The 19,203-nt window shown below is 41.1% G+C and overlaps 1 protein-coding gene across 2 annotated transcripts in view; it reads right to left on the bottom strand.

Annotated features, from left to right (window-relative positions):
- Positions 1 to 19,203, bottom strand: part of Chd2 (chromodomain helicase DNA binding protein 2) — a 116,844-nt gene that overhangs the window by 92,177 nt on the left and 5,464 nt on the right. For both annotated transcript variants that reach the window (XM_059272984.1, XM_059272979.1), the window contains one exon: positions 2,918 to 3,149. In XM_059272984.1, coding sequence (XP_059128967.1) covers positions 2,918 to 3,149 — 232 coding nt within the window. The remainder of the gene's footprint in view (positions 1 to 2,917; positions 3,150 to 19,203) is intronic.

Genomic DNA, 19,203 nt, shown 5'->3' with positions numbered 1-19,203 from the left:
TTTCCACTCTCTAAGTAAACTGTTCTTTTTACATGAAATCACAGAAAAGCAAAAGGAATCTGAATGGACTGTGGGACACTGGCGTGAAGATGTTTAGTCATGGTTAAACATGGGGAACAGATGTTAGAAAACCAAAGTTAGGAATAAGGGTTTTATTAAAAACAGAAGCATCAGCCAGGCGGTGGTGGTGCTCGCCTTTAATCCCAGCACTCAGGAGGCAGAGGCAGAGGCAGATCTCTGTGAGTTCAAGGCCAGCCTGGTCTACAAAGTGAATTCCAAGACAGGCTCCAAAGCTACACAGAGAAACTCTGTCTCAAAAAAATCCAAGGGGAGGGGGAAAAAAAACCAAAAGCAGCAGCCAATGTCATGAAAGCATTCGGAAATTCGAGGCAGAGTGTATGCAAAGGACAAGGAGCTACTGTCTGAGGCCAGTAAAATGTTTGCACTTAAGTATGTTTTCCCTAGGGAACTGGACGTAAACATTCTCTGCTACATGGCTATTTTACCCTGAAACTGTAATGGAAAATCAACCACAAAGTATCTAGATATGGGGGGTGGGGGGGATGACACATGACACCATGTCCCCAACACAGCATTTCTAAGTCTAGGACAGCATTGGAAACAAGTCCCATTGTGTTTCTTTGTCTTAAAAGTTTTAATATGACAAATAAACTTCACATGTCTAAGCCAGGCATGGTGGTGCATGCCTTAAATCCCAGTACTTAGGAGACAGAGAAAGGCAGACCACTGTACTTTCAAGGCCAGCCTGGTCTACACAGTGAGTTGCAGGACAGCCAGGATTGCATGCTGAGATCCTAACGGAGGGAGGGGGGGGTAGAGAACTGCCCTTAAAAAGCCAAAACTGATCAAAGATTAAACAAAAACAAAAAAAAGACACTAAGCAAAGGAGGACAATATTAACCACTGACCAAAAAAAAAAAAAAAAAAAAAAAAAAAAGATACAGTAAGCTAAAAAACAAGGAATAAACTGAAAAGCAAACAAGTAAAATGGCCCAGGAATAGGCATATTAGAACTAGAATCCAATCCAATTGTATGATTCAATATCGTCAAATTCCCTAATAATGGCTTTAGAATTATCCCAATCTTAAAGGACAAAAGGCCCAACCAGAGTTAGGAGTGATCAAGTGGGAGGAAATACAAGTGGGAGAGGCAGGTAAATGCACAACACACTGGACCCACCTGATAGAGAAAGAAGAAGAGAGATGTGTCCTCTAGGCTTCCTGCCCACACCCACACCTATTCCTGTACGGACCTCTGAGAGAAATGATTTGTCTGACTGCGCAGAGAATGTTATGGCGTCTTTTTTAGCTGAGATGGATCAGGCAGGCTAATATGACTTCACCAACCAGTCTCCCCTCTCTCAGACTTGCCTAGGCATACTGGCTCCAATGCTGCAACTGTGCTCCAAGTCATACTGTACTACTTACACCCCAAAGCAGCTTGTATTATTTGTCCCATAGAGGCCACCTAATTCTGCTCTTCCCAAAAAGAGCTGACATGTGAACTCACTCGCTATTGAGTGCCCCCTACATGGGTAATAAAACTTTCCTCCTGTTAGGGAAAGATGGGGGAAGCTAGCATGTAAAGAGGATAGATATACAAAGTAGTCTTTTTGGAATTTCTCACTCATGGTAATTCCTCTACAAGGTCCAGCTAATTGGAATTATACATTTTTACGTTTTTAGTACTGATCGCCTTAACCATAAAAAAATTATCTTAATATTTCTAAAGATGTAATTACATCTTGAAATCTTATGTATGTTTGTGTGTGTATGCATGTATGCATATATGTATTCTTCTGGTGGAAACTGAAGATACAAATCCAATCTCAGTAATGCTTTCTCAAGCCAGGATTGGTGGCATACAACTGCCTGTAAGTCCAGCTCCAGTAGATGGACACCCTCTCTGGCCTCTTCAAGGACTAGCACACATATACCCATGAATAAAAATAAACCATTTAAAAAAAAAAGTCAGGAGCAGGGGCAGGTTGAAGTGCATGCCTTTAATTGTAGGTTTATCTCTGTGAGTTCAGGGCCAGCCTGGCTTACACAGTGAGTTCCAGGACAGCCAGGGCTACACAGTAAGAACCTGTCACAAAAAAAGGGGGGGGAAAAGAGCCTGGCATCATGGCACACGAATTTAATCACAGTACTCAGAAGGCAGAAGCAGGGTGCTTCTGTGAGTTTGAGACATCTGGACTAAGAGTTCCATGCCAGTCAGGGATATATAGAGAGCCTATCTCAAAAATAAATAAATAAATAAAATAAATCTAATACATTTTTCTACCCCTTGCCATCCGCTGGCCCCTAAAAGTCAAATACCATTACACAGCAACTTTGCTGAGAACTGAAATAACTGTTCAACTCAAGTCTGTCTGAAGAGCTCCAAATGGTTCTTTTAACTTCAAATTGTCTGAAAATTTTCACTACCACCTACAATTTACTATCATTTGTAATATGAAAACTAGTATGCAGAATATAAATTTAATCTTAGATTATAGCTTAAGTTTAAAAGATGACAGCATAAAATTTAATTTTATTAAGTGCTGTAGTCCCAGCACACGGGGTTAAAGGAGGAGCATCTTGAGTTCCAGACCACACCAGGCTATACTGTAAGACCCTGTCTGAAAAAAAGGGTTGTGTGGAGAGGGAAGGACTGGCCAGGCAAAATGGGGCACACCTCTCAGCACTTGGGAGACAGACACAGGAGGATCAGGAGTGCAAAAACCAGTCTTGGCTGTATTGCAACCAAGTTCCTGGCTAGCCCAAGGTACATGAGACCCTATCTCCAGAAACAGACAAACACAAAGACATACTAATCAATCTTCTTTGGAAGCACATTCTACTGGTTGGTCCTGGATAGGAACAAACTTGCAATATATAGCCCAGGAGATACCTTCTTCACATCAGCTATCCGTTCCTTCTTAGAGGCAGGCTTCTCTTTGGCTTCTGGAAGGACTGGCTGTGATTTGGAACCTGCTGATTCACTCTCAGATTCTGACTGACTCTCAGAAGATTCAGAACTGCTATTGGACTCGCTGCCATGTCCACTTCCGGGATCACTGCCCTGTTCACTTTCCGACTGACTGCCAGAGTCTGAACCCGAAGCTTCTTCAGAGGCCGAATGACTTAATAGAGAGAAAGGCAGAGAGAGAAAGCCTTAGAAACATTTAACAACTGCCACATAAATTGGTTTTTAAATCCCCTGGTAATGTCTTCAGACCATAATTTCAGCAATTTAGCATCCCCATCTTCAAATTCATTTTTATTCTTGTGCTGCAAATAATGCTTTCCTATCATTTTCAACCTTCACCTTCGTAGTTTTTGACACCATACGTATACCAGGTGATTTACATTTTCACACATTCCAGTGAACACAGGCCCCTTCATTCCAATGGGTATTTAAGGAACTCTCTAAGATCCCACTGAAACACTATAATCTGTCTACTAAATCACATCTAAGTACCAATGTCCCCTTCAAAACAGAAATATTAATAATTTCATAAATGACAAAAACAAACCCAACCCCAAAGGAAGAATTCAATTATCCAATTAGTGGTTCTCAACAACAGGAGTTAGACAGGGGGTAGGGAGCTATATACATCACCTATAGTCCACAGGTCCTGCTCCAAAGCAATGATTGTAATGATAATCCCACCACCAGTCCCGCAGATAAGAACAATCTTGAGGCGGTAACAATGGTGAATGCCACAAAACAGAAACTTTAGGTTAAGAGGGAGACACAGGAGCACGAAGCTTGAGATGAAGTTTCCTATTTACCACCATTGCATACTTCCAAACTAGAACTGAGGTCACACAACTTAACAAAAGACTACAGAGGAAAAAAGAGGACTGCAGGTGGGCAGCAGGGGGCCCTAGGCTTCAGCATATACACACACACACACACACATAGACATACACATACATACATACATACATACATACATACATACATACCAGGTGTAGTGGTGCACACTCAGAAGACCTAGAAATTAAAAGGCAGCCTCTGCTACTAAAACAAGTTAGAACCGGGCGGTGGTGGCGCACACCTTTAATTCCAGCACTTGGGAGGCAGAGCCAGGTGGGTCTTTGTGAGTTCGAGGCCAGCCTGGTCTACAGAGCAAGATCCAGGAAAGGTGCAAAGCTACACAGAGAAACCCTATCTCGAAAAATTTAAAAATAAATAAATTAATTAAATTAAATTAAAAACAAGTTGGAGGCCACCCTGGAATACATGTTCTCCTGCCAAAATATGAGAAAAAGAAAGAAAATAAATTACTGAAAACTTGAATTGATCCAAATCTACAAAAAGTACATTACAGTAGAGGCCTTCAAGTCAAGACAAGACGACAAAATGGAAAAACTTGTCTCTAAGAAGAAAAGGTGGAAGAAATACAAACCTGATCACCTCAGTGTCAGGCATTATGCTAAGTACTTTATACATATTTATTCTCCAGAACAATCCTATGAAAAGACAAGAGACTTTAAGAAACTCAGCCTCTCTCTTCCTTTGGAAATCTATACCTATCCCATCTCTAGTTGTATATTTTTTTCATTTAACTGTACGTGTATCAGTATTCTGCCTGCATGTGTGTCTGTGTGTGTGCAGTACCCGCAGAAGCAGTTGGATCCCCTGGACTGGAGTTACAGCTGTTGTGAGGAGTCATGAGAATCAACTGGACAGAGTCCTCTGAAAGACCAGCTCACACTCTTAACTGCAGAGCCGTCCCTCCAGGCCCCTAGCTGTACCACTGTTTAACCTGTCCTACCCACCTCCAGAGTCGTGAGCGTTACACAGCAGCTATGAAAGCAGCAATACTTCAGCACAAACGCTTCCCTTACCCGGAAAGTAGGAATCTGAGCCTCACACACCCTGCCTCAGACTCCCTAACGTGAAGTTCTCCCAGCCAGGAAGTAGGTACCACAAAACTCAGAGCACTAAGTACTCAGAGTCACCATTTGCACAAAGAGATGTAGAACTAGCGGCAAAATTTCCTTATAACTTAGAGATTCAGAAGGGACATTCTCCCTGAAATGGAAGCAAGAAAGAATCTGGAAGCTAGGCAGCTGAGTGCTTACAAAGGTCTGCCCCTTACAGCCCAGACACCCCAGCCTGGTCTTTTTACCCTAGCCTCTGACGACTGCCCCCATGCTTATGTCTGTATGATTCCCACGTCTGTCTCTAAGATTTACTTGTTTTTTGTTTGTTTGGTTTTTTTTGTATCAGTGTTTTGTTTCCATGTTTGTCTATGTACCATAGGCCAGAAGAAGGTATCAGATATCAGATAACCCAGAACTGGAGTTACAGACAGTTGTCAGCTACCATGTAGTTGCAGGGAACTGAAGCTAAGGTTGTCTACAAACCAGTAAGCCCTCTTAATTGCTGGGCCCTCTCTCCAACTCCCTGCTCATCTCTTCATCATTCCTTCCCTCATCCACATTTTCTCCATGTAACACTTGTAAAAGCATGGCATAAATCCCAGTACCATTCACCTCCAACGCAGTACACAGTGCTTATGCAGCAAACCAAGTAACTTTGAGAGCTTGGGTATCATCTTCTGTAGGAAAGCATGCTTTGCTCTCTCAAGTACCATGTTCAACCTATTAGGCACTTCCAAATGCTGACCTATCACTGCAATTACTACCATGAAAGTAAAAACTGGCAGCCCTACCTTGGTATCAGCTTCAACTTCCAACCTTTGCTACCTCTCACTTTTCACCATGACTCCTGCCCCTAGGAAACTGAATCCAAAGCCCCAGCAGTTGGGTTGGGGGAATGGCTCAGTGGTACAGTACTTGCCTATTCATGCATAAATCTGAGGCTTGGTCCCACAACACCTATCAATACTGATAAATATAAGATTGGGTAAAGTCCAGCTATTTACTTGACACTTACATTACCCTGTCTCCATTTGTCCCATCTTATAAAAATAATGTGGTCACTTGTCAAAACAGGCTTGAAAGCTAAGGCCATCTTCTCAATGTTCCTTGTGCCTGGTATATTGCAGATTACTGACTTAGCTAGAATAATACAATGTACCTGCCTTCGTTTCCCAGCAGAACTCCAGACAAGAACTATGGGTGGAGTCACATGACCATCATCACAACCAAAATTGTCAGAACAGCACAGTAGTCAACATTACTTATTCTCTGAGAAAAGAAATATGCCAATGTTAACTACCTATTTAAAGACCCAGGAAACAGCAAGAATCACAGGAGACTTAACAGAATGTCAATGCCATGTCAGAAAGACAGTTCTCTGTGAAATGCCACACAATGAAGCTGGATTTCAATGTTTACTTGGGTTATTTTCAAATTGTTCTCTTAATAAGCTATAAATAGCTGTGATTCATTTCTGTATATCTTTATCTCTAAGCAGAATATTTAGGTTCTTTTGCCATTGCTCACTCTAACCAGTAAAGCCATAAATATTCTTGAATATACCTTCTTCTAAGACAGCTGTGTTTCTATTTATGTACAAGTAACCATTAGGAATGTAACACTGCATACAATTATCACAAAAACACCCACATTCTCATTAGCACACATATATGTATGTAAATGTCAATCTACAAATTTGTTCAGTGGTTGATTCTGTAGGAAGGAGAAGTCTGGTAGATTTCACAGATCAGCTTATGCTTGTTAAATAAAAAATAAAACACGACAAAAATCAAACCTTAGGAAAAAAGCTATAGTCCCCTGTGGAGGCGAGGGAAACAGGTGTAAGGAGGTAAGACACGGGCATTCTTCGGGCTTTAGTGGTGAGCTCACAGCTGTTTAGAATTCTTAAATATTTTTAATGTATAAACTGGTTCACTAACCAAAATAAACACATATGTGAATCAGTCAGTATAAGACTAAGCAATTTAAAATTTATTTTTGACCAGGCAGTGGTAGCTCACAGTTATAATTCCAGTACTCAGCAGACAGAGCATGTGGAGAGCTCTGAGTTCCAGGCCAGCCTGGTCTAAAAGGCAACCTTCAGGATAACCAGGACTACACAGTAAAACAGACTCCAAAATCAATAAAAATAATTATTTTTGCCTAAGTATAAGGACACAGGCCTGTCATCATGAAATCAAGGTAAGCATGGACTATATAAAACAGAGAAAGGGAACTTTATTTGGAACAGGCAAGTTAGATGCAAGACTTAACATATTCCAGGAGGAGGAGGAATGCTTTCCATAAAAACCTTAGGAAAGTTCTTTTTTTTTTTTTTCTTTTGATTGTTGTTTGAGACAGAAATTATCTTGAACTCAGAGATGCACCTGCCTCTACTGCTGGGATTAGGAAGACAAGAAAAAAAGTTCCTTACTGTTGAAAAATAAACCAAACTTGTTTTAACCTGTACTACTCAGAGAACCAACAGCTGAAATAACACATTTCCTAATACCTGGAATACTGAGTACTTCAGGACTACACCATAGCTTTCCCACAATCCAAAGAAATCCCCCAAGACTCTAAAGAAAAAGGTCAGTCTGGTATGGTGCTGCCTGCTTTACTGCCAGCCCTTGGGAAGCTGAAGACAGGAGGCAGCCTGGATCCTTCCTACATATCACACACACACACACACACACACACACACACACACACACACACACACACACGGGGAGAGAGAGAGAGAGAGAGAGAGAGAGAGAGAGAGAGAGAGAGAGAGAGGGAGGGAGGGAGGAAGAGAGAGAGAGAGAAAGAGAGAGAGAGAGAGAGAGAGAGAGAGAGAGAGCGCCCCCAATTCAGCTCATAGGTGACAATACTTAAATAAAAACTCCCACTAATGAGTAGGATTGTCTGTTTTTCGAAGTTTAATAGTCAATAAAGCAGTTGAAACTTAAAGTTCATAGGAATTATCTACTACAGCCTCATTAAAAAAAAATTATTTGGCCGGGCGGTGGTGGCGCAAGCCTTTAATCCCAGCACTTGGGAGGCAGAGCCAGGCGGATCTCTGTGAGTTCAAGGCCAGCCTGGACTACCAAGTGAGTCCCAGGAAAGGCGCAAAGCTACACAGGGAAACCCGGTCTCGAAAAACCAAAAAAAAAAAAAAAAAAAATATTTGAAAATTATTCAAACTTTAATTGCAAACAAATTTCATACTTTTCAACTGAGCAAAAGAAAAACTGCTATGTGTCAAAATCCAAGAGAGAGAAGAGAAAAAGACAACACCTTTACTAAGGTTTTTATGAAATGGATCGATCTTTCTTAAAACTGGACTTGGAAACTAACAGTCATTTCCATTTCTTAAAGTGCCATTTTCAAAATGGCCACAAGAGGACAGCACAACAACAGTCCACTTAAAAGAGAAAGCCTTGGGTTCTCTAAGAGCCTCCATTTCAGCACATTGGTGTTTATTTTCCTAACTTACAAAATGGCTGAAGTACTGACTACTGGACAGAACTTCTTGGTTACTGCTGGTAAATGCAAAACCTGAAAGACCGCAAGGTAAGTCTATACTGAAACTGCACAAAGTGGTATCCACACAAAGTTTGCATTATAGACATTTAAAGTGTCAAAAATATGCAAAAAGCCTAATCCTTACATTAATCCTATAAAGACAGAATCCTAATGTGTTAAAGGATGTCTGAATTACAGAATCTGCACTATCTACTCCTGTGTGGTATTGCTGACCTTGCATTATACACATTTTTTCAGTCAAACACATTATCAAATCAACCAAGCTGCCATATTACCACTCTTTCTAGGCCGTGGCTAGATAAGTGTCTTAAAGGAAATGGAAAGGGAAAGATACTTCAGAGTTCTCACTGACAAAGAATATATAACAACTCTTAAGCTTTGTTTTGCTTTTGGTTTTTTGCTTTGGGTTTTTTTTTTTTTTTTTTTTTTTCAAGATAGGGTTTCTCTGTGTAGCTTTGAATCTTTCCTGGAACTCACTCTGTAGACCAGGCTGGCCTCAAACTCACAGAGATTCGCCTGGCTCTGCCTCCCCGAGTGCTGGAATTAAAGGCGTGCAACACCAACGCCCGGCTTAAGCTTTGTTTTTAAGATCTTTTATGCTTCTAAGTTCAAGTCTTCAGATTCTGAATGTTATAGTATTAACATGGCTAAGCCAAGTAAATTAGGAAAACAAAGTTGAATGTATACATTAACAAAAAATATACAACATATGAATTCTGGCAATTCAAAAATCCAGTAGGAAATTCAGCAAAAACAACAAACACACAACCACAAAAAAGAAACTGAAATGGCCAATAAACTTAATAAGATATAACAAGCAGGGAGGTATTGGCACAGGCCTTTAATTAATCCCAGCACTCGGGAGGCAGAGCCAGGCAGATCTCTGTGAAGTCGAGGCCAGCCTGGTCTACAGAGTGAGATCCAGAACAGCCAGAGCCGTTACACTGAGAAACCCTGTCTCGGAAAAAAACAAACCACACCCCACCCCCAAAAAATCACATATGAATCCTGCAAATCAGTATGTAAGGATGTTACCTAGATAAATCAAAGTTGGACAACAGCCAAACACAAAATTATTTCATGCTAGAAGAAAAAAAGAAATCTAAATATCTATGCAATTCACAAGATGTGAAGTATCCATACTATTCATACTAATCTGAACAGGATTGGGTCTTAAATATATCTGTAAATACAAGTGACAAATTTCAAAACTATAAATTTTAAAACAAAACTATACAAACTACAAATACTTTTTATGCCAAGTGAGCACAAAAGTGACAGCAGTAAGCCAGTGCCTTTAACCCCAGCATTCGGGAGGCAGAGCCAGGAGGATCTCTGGGGGTTCGAGGCCAGCCTGGGCTACAGAGTGAGATCCAGGACAGGCACCACAACTACACAGAGAAACCCTGTCTTGAAAAGCCAAAAAAAAAAAAAAAAAAAAAAAGTGACAGCAGTAAAAGGGTGTGATGGGAGTGTAGCTATGTCTTAACTCTCTTACAAAACTTACTCTTTCAGCCTCTCGTTTCTTCATAATTTTCAAAGGTTTATTTTGTTTTTGAGACAGGGTCTCACTATGAAGCTCTGGCTAGCCTGAAACTTGTAGACCAAACTAGAACTCAGAGATCCCCAAGTGCTGGAGCTAAAAGCATAGCACTATAGTCAGGAAGGTTTCTTTTTACCATATAACTGATCCCTTCCTAGGATTCAGTTCTTCTGGAAGTTTCCTTAACAATGACACCGTAGACTCTTTCTTAGCCAAGCTTGACAGGAATAATTAAGGAGAAATCTGGTTAAGGCCTCTCCCCTTATGTCGGGTCAGGAATTCCAACCCAGCTAACACTACTGTGAAAGCAAATCTGCCTATATGAGCTTCACTGCTTTACTGAATTCTGACATTTTATTTTCTCCAATCTCCAACAAGACTATAAATTAAAGCCCTTCCCATTCCCACGCACCTTGTTTTTGTTTTTGACACAGGGTTTCTCAACACAGTCCTGGCTGTCTGTCTGTCCTGCAACTCTGTAAGTAGACCAGGCTGGCCTTGAACTCAAAAAAATCTAACTGCCTCTGCTGGGACTAAATGTGTGCACCACTATGCCAGGCTGTTTACAGCAACATCGTTTTGTTTTGTTTTGTTTTGTTTTGTTTTTTGTTTTGTTTTGTTTTGTTTTGTTTTGTTTTGTTTTGTTGAGACAGAGTTCCTCTGGGTAACAGCCCTGGCTGTCTTGGAACTTGCTCTGTAGACCAGGGTGGCTTCGAACTCACAGAGATTCATTCGCCCGCCTCTGCCTCCCAAGTGCTGGGATTAAAGGCGTGCATCACCACGTCCATTTTACAGCAGCATCTTAACTTCCTCTGCAACCCCAGTGCGCTAGGCTTCCTTCCACTTTATCATATGTAATCCCACCCAACGCAAATCAGAAACTACCCCCACCATCTTACTTCCCAAAAAAGAAAAGATCCCTCAGAAGAGGATTTCAGCAGAAGAGAAAGGGGGAAGTAAAAGGCCAGTGGAAGGTGAAAACAACTGAATCCCCTATGTGCATGCATGAAACTGTCAAAGAATTTAAGTTTCTTTAGCAGGCCTTCAAGACATAACTCCAGAAGCCACCAAAATCAGTATTTATGGCTACAAAAACCTTAATTTCAACTCCCTTGAGGAACCCAAACTCACAATTTACTGCCCTCAGTGCCCCTTTATTAACAGCTGTGCTTAAATTGTACATTAAAAATATATACTGGGCCAATATAGCAAACCTCTATTTTATATCTATCAACCTGAAATGAAATTCTTTTCTGTGGTGAAGCAATGAGTCTCGCTTTAACTGAAAAACATTTTTCAAGGTAGTGGCGGCAGAGAAACTGCATGTGTCTGCTCCCACTTCCACTGACATCTATCTCACTGTTAATCTATGAAAGGCCAAGGATTTGGACTGGGCTACTACACCAGTCAACCAAAATGGAGTCACTCACGCTAAACTTGTAAATTGTCTCCCTTACCTTCAGGGCAATTTACATTGGCACAATCAAATTCTCTCTATTTTACAACCTCAAGTAACCAGAACTGCCCTGCTTTTTGTTTTCTGCTTTAAAAGACTGCTTCCTAAAACTGCTCCTCCACACCTTCCTACTTACTGATGGAATGCTGCTAGCCTCAATTCCTAATAAAACCCAACCAGATCTTCAAATTTCTGTTAAAAACTGTCATTTCATTTTCACTTGAAAGAAAACTCTTCAAAATGGCACTTACAATCATGGAATAGCAAAGCTAAATCCCAACTGTGTTCTCAAATTAAGGCAGCCAGTGGTCTGCAGTTTATAGCTCAATGGCAGAGGGCATCCCAGCATTCATAAGGCCCTCTAGGTTCAATACCCCATACGGGTGAGAGTAACAGATCTGGTGGTTTAGGCCTAGAAGCCTAGCTAGTACTGAGGCTAGGGCAGCAAGGATACCCAGAATTGAAACAGAAAACCATGTAACTAGCTGTTTCTGAAATTCTCATCTGGGACTAGGCAGAAGTCACCTTAAGCTTTCTCATGCTACTGCTGTTCCCCAATAATCAATTAGCATTCTCATCATCTTAAATGGTTTACCAAGTACCACAAAATTGGCCTCCAGCAGATAGGGGTGTGAATGGCATCAAAGAGGCTGGATATGTTCTACATGGAGAATCATATACATAGCTAATTAGGATCTGGCAACAGTTATATACTAAGACAAAAAGAAAGCTTTCCACTCAGGTTAAAAAAAAAAAAAAAAAAAAAAAACAAGACCAACCACCCAGCTGAAGAGAAGCTACAAGGGACACCTCCCTGAATTCATGAACAAGGTTCTAACCAACCATCAAAGGGGACGTTTACATTCTGAACACTAAGAATAAAGAACTAGTTTGGCCAGGAGTTCCCTTCAAACCTCCAAGGCTTCTATTTTCTTATTAGCTAACTTACAGACTATAACTTTTATAGACTTTTATAAAGTAGATGGTGTTGACGAAACTGCAAAGTTCAAAGGAGATTAAAAGCCCTAGTTACCATCCCAATTATAAATGTGAAACATATGCCCATGTCCTCAAGAGTCCTTGGGGCTAGCTAAAAAACCAAGGTGAGGGGCCTCACTTTAGCAATCACCAACGTTCACTCAGAGAAGGCCACCGCGTTTATAGTTCCGCACGCTTCCCACACTGGGATGATACCTTTGACAGGGCGGAACTGGACTATTGAGGGGAGTGCCTGTGTTCGCGGACTGTCTGGCATCCCTCACTTCCATGCACTAGATGTCAATAGTACCTCAGCACCTGGGAATAACCAAAAATACATCCAAAAAGATGAAACTGGGGATGGGGGCCACACAATGTCAAGGGTGAAAGCTGCCACTGTCTGTAACCCTGCTTCAGAAGCACAGGATTACCACCTATTGTTTTAAAAGACGAAAAAGCTCAGAAGCTCCTGCACAGACTTCTACAGATAAAAAAGAAGCAAAAACACAGGTGTTGGGAGTTCACACAGCCATAACACCATCACTCAGGAGGCCAGGGCTAAACTGACTCAAATACCAGTCCAACCTGGGCAAAACCGCCTGCAAAAAAATAATGATAATAATAACCAAAAGGAGAAAAAGAACAGGGATCCAAACTGTAGAGCTCTCTGTTCACCTGTCACACAACCCTCCCCTGCTGCCCAAACTATAAAACCTGCAGCCACCTGAGTCTACTGTTCAATAAATAGACCCCTGGATATAATCCCTAAAGCACCCTATCTTCACACTTCCAGCAAGACGTCTGGATATTAACAAGCAACCCAGGTGATTAATTCTTAGCAAGAATATTTCTAGAGTTAAATGTCAACATAAAGCTAAACTAAAGGGCAAACTTTTGTTAAAGAGAAAAGGAATGAATACTACAGAAGTTTGGTCATCAGTCCCAACTTTCACCTTAGCAGCCATATACTGACCTCATGAATGTCAAGAAACCTGTATCTGAATGTGAACAGGGGACACACTAATCCCTGAGATTCTAACCATCCACCTGATCTAGGACCATCTACAAGACAACCACCTCAAGAGAAGCTTTCCCTTCCCCTAACCTGCTACACAATCTATAAATCCACTTGGTTATGACACTTGTTCTCATTATCCAGCTAATTCTCAAGCAAAATATGCACAGAAATTCAACTTAGGATACAGGAGAGGGAGATCACAAGCACAAATTTTCATGCATTCTAGATTAACCCAAAGTGCATGTGTGAATAAAAGCCAAAGGACAAAAGAGCAAGTTCTAAGGTTTCCATGACCTCCCCATCTACCCTACCCTTTCAGGATTCCAAGGAAACCACTTCAATGGCTACATGAAGTTTTAATGTAAAATACTAGCCTTTGGAAGATCACATCCACAATATACAGTACTCTTGAGGTTTTTTGTTTCTTTAAAATGTAAAAGGCTAGCTGGGAAGTGGTGGCACATGCCTTTAATCCCAGCATTGGGGGAGATGGGGGAGCAGAGGCAGGTGGATCTCTCAGTTTGTGGCTAGCCTGGTCTACAAAATGAGTTCCAGGATAGCCAGGGCTGTTACACAGAGAAACCATCTCCTCGAAAAACCAAAAATAAATAAATAAATGATGTGAGAAGGGTGGGCTGGGAAGAAGCAGTAGGAGCACTTGCTTTGCGAACATGAAGACCAGAATTCAAATCCCGAGAACCCTCTTAAAACCACAAGTGTAGGCTGGAGAGGGCCCACTGCTAAAGAGCACCTGTTCTTCCTGAGGACCCAGATTCAATTCCCAGCAACCACATGGCAGCTCATGTCTATAACTCCAGTTCCAAAGGGATCCAAACCCTTTCCTGGTCTCCAAGGGCAGGAGGAACACATGAAGTGCACAAACATACATATAGAAAACATTCATACAAATAAAATACAAATATATAAAAATAATTACATTTAAAAAGTTAGCAACTGTGCATGCCTTAATCCTAGGACTCAAGAGGCAGAAACAGGCAGATCTCTGAAAAGTCAAAGAAAACCTGGTCTTCATAGTTCCAAGGCTTCCAGAACTATATAGTGAGACTGGCTTTTTTTTAAAAGGCAAGTGTGGCCTGAAAATGCAGTGCTGAGACATAGAGAGAAGGACCACTGGAACTTGCTAGCCTAGCTCCAGATTTAGTGAGACCCTATATCTCAAAGGAATAGGGCAGACAGTGATAGAGGCCACCCAATGACGTCCTCTTCTGGCCTCACTGTGTACATGAACACAATGTACATGTACACCACACAATGAATGAATGAATGAATGAATGTAAAAGCTTTAGGAGAAGCAGAAGAGGATGATCCAAGATGTTTTACTACAGCTTTCTCTGAATCGACAATGGGGACAGCAACCATTCATGGCAAGCTTAAGCCATCCAAGAGCCAGCTACCAAAACTGAGTCACAATCCCACCACTCATTCCCTTATACTTCAATTTTCTCATCTTTCACAAACAAGGATGCTAATCATACCTCTTCATGAACAAGGCTGGGTTCATAGCAGGCACAATAAATGGAGGCTCTTACTGAGCCTTCTCATTATTTTCTTTTAAACAGTCTCTCACAATCATTTCATCTACAGGCTTGATACCTATCAGACTACAAAGATTACAAACACGAGGCTGTTCAGGGCTCAGTGGTACATGTCTTTAATGCCAGTACTCTGGGGCCAAAGGCAGGTGGATCTGAGCTGAGGCCACCCTGATCTACAGCATTCCAGGACAGCCAGGGCTACAGAGAATGAAGACTCCTCAAAAATCAAAAAGAAGGGAAGATGTGGGGGGAGAAGGGCCAAGTATGGTGACACATGCCTTTAATCCCAGCAGCACTAGAGGCAGAGGCAAGGCAGACTGAGTTCAAAGGTCAGCCTGGTCTACACAGTGAGTTATAAGACAGCCAGAGCTACAAAGTGAGACCTTGTTTCAAAAAAGAAAGACTATATAAATGAGATTCCCTAAAGTTTTTCATCCATTTTTAAAATGCTGGTGCATTTTACAACTGTCAGGTGGGTGACAGCCTAAGTAACAGCACACACAGCTCCACCCCTGTATAATCTGTCTAGGGACTTACCTCTATAAGCTACAGAGGGCAGGGTAGTCAGAATGGAGTATGAACGCATTGCAATGAAGTAATTCTTTCTAAGGTTTGAGAACTAAGTAAACTTAAAGAGATTAGCATCCAAACAAACTTCTGGATCGATTTGAAGAGTGTGAGTATGGACTACACTAAGGGAAGAGACCACCAGAACTTACAGCAAACTGAGACACAGAAGGAGCTCAGCTTCTGTACAGAAAAGCCCCTCACTGCACATTTGACAAGAATGCCTGGGGCTGCAGAATGCTCTGCACAGAAACACTTCCTCCCCACCAAACCTCAACTCCTTTTCCCAGAACCTGATCCATCTTTTACTTCCTGAACTCCAAACTAAAACAGTGCCTGCAATTATCAACAAAAGAGATATGACGGGCAATCGGTTGTTACTAAAGAAAGCAGGAACAAAATGTGAACCACTGTTAGATCTGGACCGCGTGGAGGCTCTGCAAACAGGAAAACACAGATGATAAATCAGAACCACATGGAGGGCTTTTACAAAGCAAACCTGGAAGGCAGAGCTGGACTCAGATATTTTAAAAGACCTCCAATGTTCGAGCCAGAAACAAACACTCATCTAACCCAAAAACCACACTGAAAGGAAGTGGAGAGAAAGAAATCAAAGCATCCAAGTGTTGGCACTACAGTTCCAATGAAACAGGTACACATCAGACATAGGCAGGCAAATGTGTAGGACTAAGGTGAAGACCCTTGAGGAAAGGCTAACTCAGCCAGCTAGATGGGCTACAACTACTACCAGAGCACTCCCTAGTCACTCTCCTACTTCAACAGCTGAAGGAGCAAAAGGGGGCCAAGAGTTAAGTAAAAGAGGCAGCAATTACCATCAGAGGGTGGAGAAAGGAATGCAATTACTGCCAAGAGCAGGGCTGTGACTCATACAACAGGAAGAACAATCAGCTCCCAGAGGCTGGCTCCTTGGAGGAGGGGAAGAAAAAAAAAAAAAAAAAACTGAGCTTTAACTATAAAATGCACCTCCTAAGATTTTAGGTTAAAGGGGACTTGCCTCCTGAGTTCATTCTCGAAAATCTCTCCTCTAATTTGCCTAAAATGACTCTTGGTAAGCCAGACAACCACCAGGGCCCTTAGGAAGAACCCAGCTCATCAGAACACACTTAGAACTGCAGGGCTGAAGGGTGAGGAGAGACAAGGATAAACCGAGCAGTAACAGTACAGTATTGCTAGTAGCTTACATTCCTTGGGTACATTCAGTGTGCTAGCCTCCTTGCTAAGGACCTAGATTGGCATTCTAATACTTAATCCTCACAACCCAATGATCAACATGGTCCACATTGTTAAGATGAGAAAATCTCATGCCTGAAAATAACCTAAATTGGAAGCTTTCGGTATTACAGTAAAAGCTGAATGGACACCCTTACGTACACTACATGACTGAGAACTAAACCGTAAAATCAGGCCTAGCTGTCCCTTTCTTTACCCAGCTTCTTAATGGGGTGAGAATGGAGAGATGGCTCAGCCTGTAAGAGAACTGGCTACTCTTGCAGAGGATGCAAGTCTGTGGTTCCCAGCACCCACAGAGCATTTCACAACTGTTAGTAACTCCAGTACCAGGGGATACAACATTCTCTTCGGGCCTCCAAGGGTTACCAGGCACACACACATAGTACACATACATACATTCATACAGGCACACACTCATACATACACTTAAATCTAAAAGGGGGGGAGACCTATTTTCCCCAAACTACAAGAGAATCCAAAGCCTTTTTAAAAATACGATATAGGAACCAGGTGGTCATGGCCCACGCCCTTACTCCCAGCACTAGGAAGGCAGAGGCAGGAGGATCTCTGAGTTTGAGGCCAGCCTGGTCTGCACCCAGTTCCAGGACAGTCAAAGCTACACAAAGAAACCCTGTTTCAAAAAACCTAATAATGATGACGATGATGATGATTATAATTATTATTATAAATATAAATATAGAGTCAGGAAGACATTTGAAACACCAAAACTAGGTGATCCATAAGCAAACCCATAAATGAAGTACTCAAACTAAGCATTTCAGGAAACAGAACATGAATGGCAGCTTCTATGCTCATTATCATTTATTTCAGAAACACCTTGACCCTCATGTCCTAATTTGGGCTCAAATGTTTCCAGAATAAGAGCTTTTCAGAAAAGTCTCAGGCCCCAAAGTCACCTAATCAACCAAAGCACAAATAGATTAGGGAGCAAAGGTCACAATAGACATATAAACAAAGTAACCACCGTGCTAAATTACTGACTTAAAAGGAAAACAGCCCCTAGGTATTTGATGATTTGGGTCAAATTAGTTTTATTCAGGCATTTTCTCAATAACCTTAATGTTCTAAAACAAGTAATAATTGGCAACACAGGAGAGGCTGCCCAATCATGCTGGAATGCGTGAGGTAATACTAAGCTACGTGACTAAGCTTCGTGACCACGACAATCACCTAAGATAAGCAAACTTACAAGGTTGTTTTTGTTTCTTTGAAAAGAAGTAACTCTTGGGTAATGGGAGGGGGGCTGTTAAACAGTTTCTTTGTTAAAGTAACACTCCTCAAATAGGCAAAACTAAATCAGCCCATAACCAGCAAAAAATGACTTATTAGCAGTCACAATTTTCTTGTTAGGGACAAATTCACTATACTAAGTTTTATGTGAGAAACGGTAGGAGTGTGGATATCCCTGGTGATCTCAGCAGCTACGAGGTACAAATTTAGACAGCTGGGCTGAACACTAAATTATGAAATCTGAATGTCATACGAAGTTCAAATACAATTATCTATCCATTCTTCCTGGCGATAATTTAATGAAACTTATCAAATATTGTTTACACACCTCCCTCAATTAACTCCATCCTTTTTATCCTAATTTGGAGCATAATCTCAGGTAATAGCCAAGACTGGCCTCAAACTTTCCACAGCTGAGGATAACCTTGAACTCCTTATTCTCCAACATCCATATCCCAAATAAACAGATTTCGGGTATGTCACATCCAGTTTATGAAACTAGGAAACAAACCCAGGGCCTCTTGCATGCCAGGCAAGCACACTACCAACTGAACCACAACTCCCAACTCCCACTGACTTAATCTACAAAAGGAAATAATCATTAAAAAAAGGCCAAAAAAAACAAAAAAGGTACAAAGTACAAGTTTTAAATAGTGAAAATACACAGACGCCCCCTCCCCCCCCCCAAAAAAAGTTTCTTGCCTTTCTGCTATATCCAAAAACAAACCTAACAAAATATTTTGAAATGTTTACTGGTTCCACATGTACTATAACCAGGTCCTAAAACACTAAACCTGTGATACACATTAACTCACACAGTGCAATATACCTGGACTAAAAATATCTTCCACAGAACTGTTTATTCTCTCATAAACACAATGCAATGTTGGCTACTTAGTTCTATCCCACACAGAAACTTTTAAGACTATTTAAAAAATACTAAAAAGCTACTACTAGTATAATTTAATTTCAATACAACAAAAGGGAGATGGGATTACTGTCTTCCTTCTGCTATCAAGATATTATATTTTTATTGCTTTTATTTAATAAACATTTCAAGACGTTGGAAAGCAGTAAATAGTTTACAAAATCTAGATCTCTAAGGTTGTTAAGCATTTTGTGCAAAATAAACATGAGCATATAATTTTTAAAT

This window comes from Peromyscus eremicus, chromosome 1, assembly GCF_949786415.1.
Source record: "Peromyscus eremicus chromosome 1, PerEre_H2_v1, whole genome shotgun sequence".
NCBI classification, from domain to species: domain Eukaryota; kingdom Metazoa; phylum Chordata; class Mammalia; order Rodentia; family Cricetidae; genus Peromyscus; species Peromyscus eremicus.
The sequence above is the reverse complement of the archived record's forward strand: the minus strand, read 5'-3'. Positions and strand labels throughout refer to the sequence as shown.